This window comes from Rhea pennata, chromosome 23 (genome assembly GCF_028389875.1).
Source record: "Rhea pennata isolate bPtePen1 chromosome 23, bPtePen1.pri, whole genome shotgun sequence".
Taxonomy (NCBI): domain Eukaryota; kingdom Metazoa; phylum Chordata; class Aves; order Rheiformes; family Rheidae; genus Rhea; species Rhea pennata.
Window position 1 is genome coordinate 3,027,974 of NC_084685.1, and position 8,326 is coordinate 3,036,299.

At 64.1% G+C, this 8,326-nt stretch overlaps 1 protein-coding gene across 2 annotated transcripts; it reads left to right on the forward strand.

The window, feature by feature from the left end:
* The first annotated feature begins 2,174 nt into the window (after nucleotides 1–2,174).
* FABP3 (fatty acid binding protein 3) lies at nucleotides 2,175–7,064 on the forward strand. Of its 2 annotated transcripts, XM_062594117.1 has the most exons (4): nucleotides 2,181–2,319; nucleotides 3,527–3,699; nucleotides 6,442–6,543; nucleotides 6,735–7,064. In XM_062594117.1, exons 1-4 carry the CDS (start codon nucleotides 2,247–2,249, stop codon nucleotides 6,786–6,788), a joined length of 402 nt encoding a protein of 133 aa, XP_062450101.1. In that variant the 5' UTR covers nucleotides 2,181–2,246; the 3' UTR covers nucleotides 6,789–7,064. The 2 variants fall into 2 exon arrangements, with proteins under 2 accessions (XP_062450100.1, XP_062450101.1); XM_062594116.1 differs by lacking the exons at nucleotides 6,442–6,543; nucleotides 6,735–7,064 and adding an exon at nucleotides 4,677–4,894 and having other exon boundaries at nucleotides 2,175–2,319.
* Nucleotides 7,065–8,326: the final 1,262 nt, after the last annotated feature.

The window sequence follows — 8,326 nt, forward strand, 5'->3', positions numbered from 1 at the left end:
GCATGGCATCTGCATACACGGGTGTCCCTGGGCATGGGCGTTCATGTGTGTGGGCACCTGCATGCACAGGCACCCATGTATGAAGGTGTCCAGTCCATGGGTGTTCATGAGCGTGGGCACCTATGTGCATGAGCTCCCATGTATGAAGGCGCGTGTCTCTGTCCACGGGTGTTAGTGTGCACAGGCACCTGTGTACCTGGGTGCCCGTGCTTGCCATGCGCATGGGTGCCTGTGCGCGTGAGCAACCCCATGCCCAGGTGCTCACGAGCGTGGGCAGCCACGTGCACGCGTGGGTGCCCGTGTCCCGCATCATCCTGCTGGCTCGGCGGGAGGCTGGCAGTGAGCGCGGAAGCTGGGGACACTGGTGCTGGGGCACGGTGCTGCCAGCAGCGAGGACACCCTCCTACACACCCCATCCGTCCCCTCCCGGCCGTGCCCCATCCCCGTCCCGTGGCTCCTGGAGGGTCTGAGCGTGTGGCGTTAAAAGAGCACCAAGCATTTTGGGGAGTGGGTGTGTGTGGGGGGGGGCAATCTGGCACCCTGGCAACATGTTTGGGTAATAAATTGTGAGTATTTTCCTGCAAACTCTGCTCCGTGCGAGGTCCCTGCCACATCCCAGCACCTCCAGCGCAGCTCATCAGGGTTGCCCTGTCCCATCAGCCAAGGAGGCACCCAAGGGTGCTGACCCCGTGCTTGGGGTCCCGCGGCCGGGGGTGGCTGTCCGCTCTCTCTCCCACCCCACGGAGCAGCCAGCTGGCTGCTCCCCGCCAGGAGACGCCGCTGCCCCGGCGAGGCCGTGGTGGTGGGGACGTGGCCACGGTGGCAAGCAGAGGCGGTGGTGGTGGTGGGGAGTGTCCCCAGGCCGCACTCACGGCGGCCGGCTGCTCGCAGCCACCCCGGCGGGGCCACGGCCGTGCAGCCCGGAGGAGCCCGAACTTGAGCCGCAGGCTATTTTTGGGTGCCTGCAGTGACGCCTCGGGGCCCGGGAGAGGGTGTCCCTGGGTGTCTCCTGGACGTGCTTCACCTTGACAGAGATGCCCACAAGGAGAAAGGCCCTGGGGGTCCCAGGCGCGGGCACTGCAGCCTTGCACCTTCCTGCCTTCGTTAGGGCCGCTGTGCAAACGAAGGGGCAGCGGCGCCCACTCCTCCCGTGAGCCCCCCCCGGGGGCACCCCAGGGTGCGGGCACGGGAGCCGTGCCGGATCCCGGTGCCCAGTGGGCCAGGGGCCACCGCATCCCACTGCCTCAGCTGTTTTCCTGCCGGCACGTCGGGAACGGGCCCGGCTGCAACAAGAGCCCGAAGCAGAGGAAAGGTTAGGGGCGGGCGGCCGGGCGGCTGACGGCCCCCGCCAGCTGCTCTCGCACCCGCGTGTGTCACCGCAACCACACACCTCCCCGACACCGCGTCCCCGCTGTGATCACGCGTGTTCCTGCACACGCACGCTGCGCACGGCCAGGATCACGAGCGGATCCGCACGCGCACGCTAGGCAGGGCCAGGATCACGTGTGTCCCTGCACACACACGCTGCGCACGGCCGGGATCACGCGTGTACCTGCACACGCACGCTATGCCTGGCCAGGATCATGCACGTCCCTGCACACACACATTGCACACGGCCGGGATCATGCATGGATCTGCACACACATGCTGCACACAGCAGGGATCATGCGTGTACCTGCACACACACGCTGCACACAGCTGGGATCATGCGTGTTCCCGCACACATGTGCTGCACATGGCCGAGATCACACGTGTCCCTTCACACACACACATACGATGCACACAGCTGGGATCCCATGTAGATTTGCACACGCACTACGCACAGCTGGGATCACGCGTGTCCCTGCACATATGGCCCGGATCATGTGTGTCCCTGCACGCGGCCGGGATCACGCGTGTCCCCGCACATCCCCCCGGCACGCACCGCCGGGATCCCACGCGCACCCCCCCTCCCCGCGCACCCCCCGCTCCCTCCCCCCCACCCCGCAGCGGGGCCGCGACCCCCCGCCCCCGCGTCGCCCCGCACCCACGCGAGCTCTCCTGCGCCGCGCTTCAGTCGCCCCACGCGGGCGGCGCCGCCGCGCTGGCAGCGAGCCGCGGGCTGCGCCCCGCGCAACCTTGCGCGCAGCCTTGCGCGCCGCGACCATGTGACGGCGCCGGTATTTAAGGCGGCGGCGGCGGCCGGCGCAGCCCCGTGCGGCTCGGCGCTCGGCTCCCTCCCGCTCCCGCTCCCGCACTCGCTCGCCATGGTGGAAGCCTTCGTGGGCACCTGGAAGCTGGTGGATTCGGCCAATTTCGATGAATATATGAAGGCGCTGGGTGAGCGCGGCGCTGCGCGGGGCGCGGAGGTGGCCGCGGCTCCTGCGCCGTGCCCGGCCCCGCCGGGAGCGCGCGGCCGGCGCGGTTAAGCCGTGAGATCGCGTGTTTTATTATCATCATTATTATTATTTTATTGCTGTTGTTTTATTGTTTTATTTTATTATTTATTATTTTTATTGATTTTTTTAATTATTATTGCTGTTAATTTTTTCCCCCTCCTCTCTTTTATATTTCACCTCCTGAGCAGCTACGATCACACAAAGGGCTTTTAGCGCTGCGGCGCCTGCAAGCTGGGGGGGGGGGAAGGAGGGGGGGCACCTCTGTTTTGAATGGGCTTAAAGAAAATGCAAGGAGAGGAGAAAAAAAAATGCTGGGGGGGGAGGAGAGGAAGAAAAATGCAGGAAAAAAAATTAGAAAAGTAAAGGAAACGCGGCTTTGCATGGGCATCGCGGGCGCGGAGCTGGCGGTGGGCGAAGCGGCGGCGGCTCCGCATCGGGGCGCGGTGGCAGCCGCTGCGGCGCAGGTGGAGGATGGGGCGGCGGGGGGGAGGGTCTCTGCCACCTCCAGCCCTGCTGCCCGGCACTTGTCCGGAGCCGCATGAGGTCCGCGGTGCTGGGAAAGCGGGCGAGGGGCAGGAGACGGCTGCCTTGCCCTGGGTGGGCTGGGGAAGAGGGTCGGGCTGTCTGTCTGTCCAGGGCCTGGCTGCCCATCCCACCGCTCCCTGCGCAGGGACATGGGGCCCCAGGCGTTCCCAGAAACCAGTGGGTGGGAACAGCTTTTTTTTTTTTTTTTTTTTTTCCCCTCTTTTCCCCCATTTTGTGCTGAGGATGATAGGGTGGAGGGAGAGGACTGCAGAGCTGGAAGGAATGAGCGAGCGCCGTGCTGCTGCTCTCCTCCAGCCTTCATCCCTCCTCCTCGCCCCGCATCCTGCAGCCTCATGCCGGCGCCGGCTGTGGCTCCAGGGCAGGGGACGCCACCAGCCTCGGATCCTGCCCAGCCCCTGAAAGCTGGGTCGTGGCTGGAGGATGTGTTCCCAGGTGCAGGATCTGGCCCTGAGCGATCCCGGTGTTTCCAGGCCACCTTGTCCGCTGCCATCCGGGCACCGGGAGCCGCCGGGAGGGAGGGAGGGCTGAGGGGTGGCGGCGGGGACGGGCGCTCGCCGGCCCCTCGGGGCGCGTGGCCTCACCGCCCGCTTGCCGCCCTGCAGGCGTGGGCTTCGCCACGAGGCAGGTGGCGGGCCTCACCAAACCCACCACCATCATCGAGGTGGCCGGCGACAAGATCACCGTGAAGACCCAGAGCACCTTCAAGAACTCGGAGATCAGCTTCAAGCTGGACGAGGAGTTTGATGAGACCACTGCTGACGACAGGCATGTCAAGGTGAGCCAAGCCACAGGGCCAGGAGCAGTCGAGGTGCTTGGAGAAGGCCTTCAAGGTCCCTCAGAGAGCATCTGCTCTCCAGCAAACATCCTTTTATCAGGGCATGGCCACATCCCTGCAGCAGTTCAGGGCTTGAATCCTCAGGCTTTGGGTCTGTCTCCTTGAAGCTGTTAAAATCTGCTTGCCCTCGGGGCCTGGTGCTCTGCTTTAGCTTCTCAGCAAACCACCTCTTCCCCCTCGATTTGCAGCCAGACTTAACAGAAAAGCTGTCACAAGGTGTTGGACTTGCTGTAACAGCCCCCGGGGGATCTACCGGCCGGGGAAGTTGGGCAGCCCCTGGTCACGGAGCTGCTGGGAAGGTTGTGCAAGAGCAAAAACAGGCAATCGCCCGCTGCCCGGCGCGGGACAGAGGCTTGCTCAAGAGAAACGGAGGGGATGTGGCCGAGCGAAGGCAAATTTTGCCCCCCGTCATGGTTGTGCAAGGCGTCCCTGCGGGCAGAGGGTCACAAGGGCTGGGCTTGAGCCTCTTTGCCCTAAGACGGCATCTTGGGCAGCTTTGGCTTGAGCAGACCCGTCCCCTTTGTGCGGGGTGAGCGAGGAGGGATGGAGCGGCTCGGCCGCCCCGTTTGGCTGATTCCTGTTTAATTCAGGGCAGAGGTTGGCGAGTGGGGGGGAGGAATCTTCTTTGGGAGAAGAGTTTCTGCACGGTTGCTTGCCAGAGCCGCCTTCTTCCTCGCTTGTTTGCTGGGGGGGGGGGGGGGGCAAAGAGCCAAGTTGGGCTATTTCTCCCGTGCATGCTCATGGGAGGGGAAATGCTTCTGCAGCACGAAAGAGGTCAAGGAAGGAGTTAAACTTCCTTTTATTTGGCCTCTTTCCCCCTGCACCCCGGAGCGATCCTCTCCCCTCCCCTCCCCCCCCCCCCCCCCCCCCCGCCACCGCCGCCATGACTTTCTCCTAGTAAAGATGTTTTTTTGCAGAGAACTTTCCCCTCCTGGCCCTGGGTGGCCGCAGGGTCCCACGCTCCATTAAACATGCCACGCGCGCGGGTGCCGGCGGCCCCGGCCCGGTGCGGACGGGCTCGTCGGGTTGCAACACGAGCTCGCGGCTTGGGCAGAGCCGCAGCGGAGCAGCTCTGCCGGCGGTAAAAAAAAAAAAATAATAATAATAATAATAAAACCCCGTTGGCCATGCAGAAGGTGGTTGAGTGCAGGGAAAGGGTCCAAGGACCTGCCGGCGTGGAGGTGTCCCCACCTGGCACGGGTGGGCTGGGCAGCCCCCGAGCCGGGTGCCGTCACCCGGCGGGAGCCTTCGGCAGAGCCGGGGTCGGAGCCGCTGCGGTGGCCCGAGGGCGAGCGAGGTGACGGCGCCGAGCGGACGGGCGGCCACGCGTCCGTCCCGCCGCGGTGCGAGCGGGGGCCCCCGTCCCCGCCAGCCCTCTCGCCGGGGGAGGCCGGTCCCGCGCGCGGCCGCGGTCGGCGCCGCGCCGGGGGGCTGCCCGCCCCGTCTCGTGACGGCGGTTGAGCCCAGCCAGACCGCTGGGGCTGGTGGAAACTATGTTAAAACCACCTTGGCATGCGGCGTGCGGCAGGGACGGGCGAAGGGCGGCGGGCGGCTCCCCGGGGGCCGGGGCCGTGCCCTTCAAACGCCCCTCGGCAGGCGGCCAGAGAGGGTGAACAGGGGCAGCTGTTGGGGGGCAACCGAGCCTGGGGGGGGAGAAACAAGCCTTGGGAAGACTCAAACCACGGGAGGGTATGAGCCATGGGAGACCTGTGCTTTGAGGGCACCCAGGCCATGTGGGGCCCCAGCTGCGGGTGGCACCCGAGCCACGAGGGCACCTGAGCTGTTGGCATCCCTGCAGCATGAGGGCACCAAGCCAAGGGGGCACCCAGGCTGTGGGGAGCCCCAAGCCATGGGGAAACCCAAGTTATGGGGAGACCTGCACCATGGAGGCATCTGAGCCAGGGTAGGAAACGAGACTTAGGAAGACCCAAAGTGTGGGGCTGCCTGAGCCATGGCAGATATGGACACCTGAGCTGGGGGGGCACCAAGCAACGGGGAGACTTCAGCTGTGGGGAGACCTGCGCCATGGAGGCATCTGAGATGGGCAGGGAACATGACCCTTAGGAAGCCCCAAAGCCTCGGGCGCTGGGGAGGGTTTGGGGCAGGGAGAGACGCTGCAGGGGCTGGAGGCAGCTGGAGACCGAAATAATTTGGGGACAACTGGGGTGGGGGGAATAGCATCCTGGGGCCCGGCAGCGGGCAGGAGCGGCGCGGCGCGTCCTCGCCCGACCCCGGGGCTCGCGCCGTTCGGCCGAGCCGGCCGCCGCGCTAACCTTGGCGGGCCTGAGTCAACAGCGGGGCTGTGCAAACAGCGGGCCGGCAGCGGGCTCCTTGCGCCGCTCGGCCCGTCGGGCAGCCCGCGCGGATCCCTCTCCGCCTTCGGAAGAGCGCGGGGAGGGAGCGGGACGTCCCGGCCCCGGAGCAGGATGAGGGCAGGGTCACCGCCGCCGGGCCCGCGGCCGGGTTATCGGCACCCTCGGCCGCCGGCCGACCCTTTCCAAGGCGCCGCTGCTGCCGGAGCTCCCCGGGGAGAGCTGGAAGTGGAGAGAAACCAAGGCCGGAGCCTTTTTTCTTTTCTTTTCCCCCCTCTTTTTTTTTTTTTTTTTTTTTTTTTTTTTTTTTTTTTTTTTTTTTCCCCGCCTCCTATGGGGTGTCAGGGTGAGCTTTGATCTCTCCCCGCAGTCTGTGGTCAAGCTGGAAGGAGGCAAACTCGTCCACGTGCAGAAGTGGGAAGGAAAGGAGACGTCGCTAGTGCGGGAGCTGAGAGACGGGAAGTTAATTCTGGTGAGCGGATCCAAACTGTTGGTGGGTTTTTTTTTTTTTTTTTCTTTTTTTAGAGCTGCAGCCGGCAGCAGGATCACGGCGAACCCGTGATCGGCGCTGGCCGAACCCCCTAACCAGCCAGCTCGGCTTTTTTTTTTTTTTTTTTTTTTTTTTTCCATCCCCCCTCACCCTCCTGTCCTCCTGCCTCCTAGACCCTCACCCTGGGCAGCGTGGTCTCCACCCGGACCTACGAGAGGGCGGCGTAGGGGCCGGCACCAGCTCCCTGCCCGCCAGCCGGTGCCGAACTCACCACCGAGTTGCCTCTGGCCTCCCCTCGGCTGCGGTTCGTCTGCGACCCGCGTTGACGTCGGAGCCCTCCGAACCCGCTGCGGAGCCGTCTGCCGCCCTGATCCCCGTTGTCTCGTGGGGGGGCGGTTGGGGGTTTGGGCTGTTACTTTGTGTTTTTATTTTTTTCCTCCTTTTTTTTTAAAAAAATAACAGAAGATCCCGTATGGGAAAATAATAAACCCAACGTTGTTACAGCTCTGCGAGTGGCTTGCTTGGAAAAAGGCTCTTTGACACACGCGTGGTGTCGGAGGGAATCCGGGGAAAGGGAATCTTCAGCCTGGAGAGCGTTGCGGGATTTGGTTCATCACATCGCTCCCGCGTCCCTCCTGAACCGCACCGGCGGTGGTCTCTGTCTTCCCGGCTCGGTGGGACCCGTCCCGCAGCATTCCCGCTGCTGCGGAGCGGGGCTCCCAGGCACGGAGAGCTCTGGCAGCCCGGGGCCGTCTCTCCAGGAGGCCCCCCCCCCCCCCCCAAGCCACCTCATCTTTCTCCATGGCAGCGCTTTCTGCCAGGGGCCTTGCAAAGGTTCAGGCAAGGAGGCCACCTACACCAGCGCTTCCTGGGCCGTGGCACATGCCATGGCACGCGTCGTGGCCCGCTCAGAGCAGCCCCCAGGCAGCAAGGGGATTAAAACGCCGGCGAGGCCAGCAGGCCTGTCTCGGCTGGTTCTCGGAGCCGCTGAAGGTCAGGGAAAAGCACAAGGAGAGGCAAGGTTAACCGAGTCCCCTTTCCTTCGCCACACCTCCGTTGACAGAGAGAGCAGAAAGGCTGGCCCACCCGCCAACCGATCCGCTCCGCGGCCCGATTCCCCAGGGAGCCGACCCACGAGCCGGCACATGGAGCCGAGCACCCAGACTGCACCCGCGCTCCCGCCTGCCCGCAGCAAGGGGCAGGACCAGGCCTTTCAGCAGCAGGTAGAGCCTGTAACCACACGCCCGCCGATTCTGGAAGAGGGGCGCGGGTCACTACAGGTTTTCTAGCCCCTAAATTGTATCAGTGAACCAGCTGTTTGGCCACTGACTCTGTGGATTCAGGGTTTCGGCTAAGCCCACCTACCAACCTCAGCAGGATGCAGCCACAGCAGTGACAGATGGACACTCAGCTTGGCTTTTTCCGCCCCCTCCCCCCTCAGGGGGGGAATATTAGTTTACTACAGTGGCAGCTCTGCTATAAATCACTCGGGATACAAGCACGCACCACTCCAGCAAAAGCAATCTTTCCACCACGAATCCAGACCAGCCGCTATCTGCCAAAGCATCATCTGATGTTACGCCTGACAGCAAAGCAGCCAAGAAACCAAGGTCAAGAGCACATCGCATCCAGGTTTGGGAAAGGAGCCTGCCCAAAGGGAGACAGTGCCGTGGGGAAGCGGTGGCGTTCAATCTAGGGCTCAAATCTGCCCTGCTCAGCCCAGAAGAGGCCCAATCCTGCCGCGATAGGCTCATAGGGGGGTGAA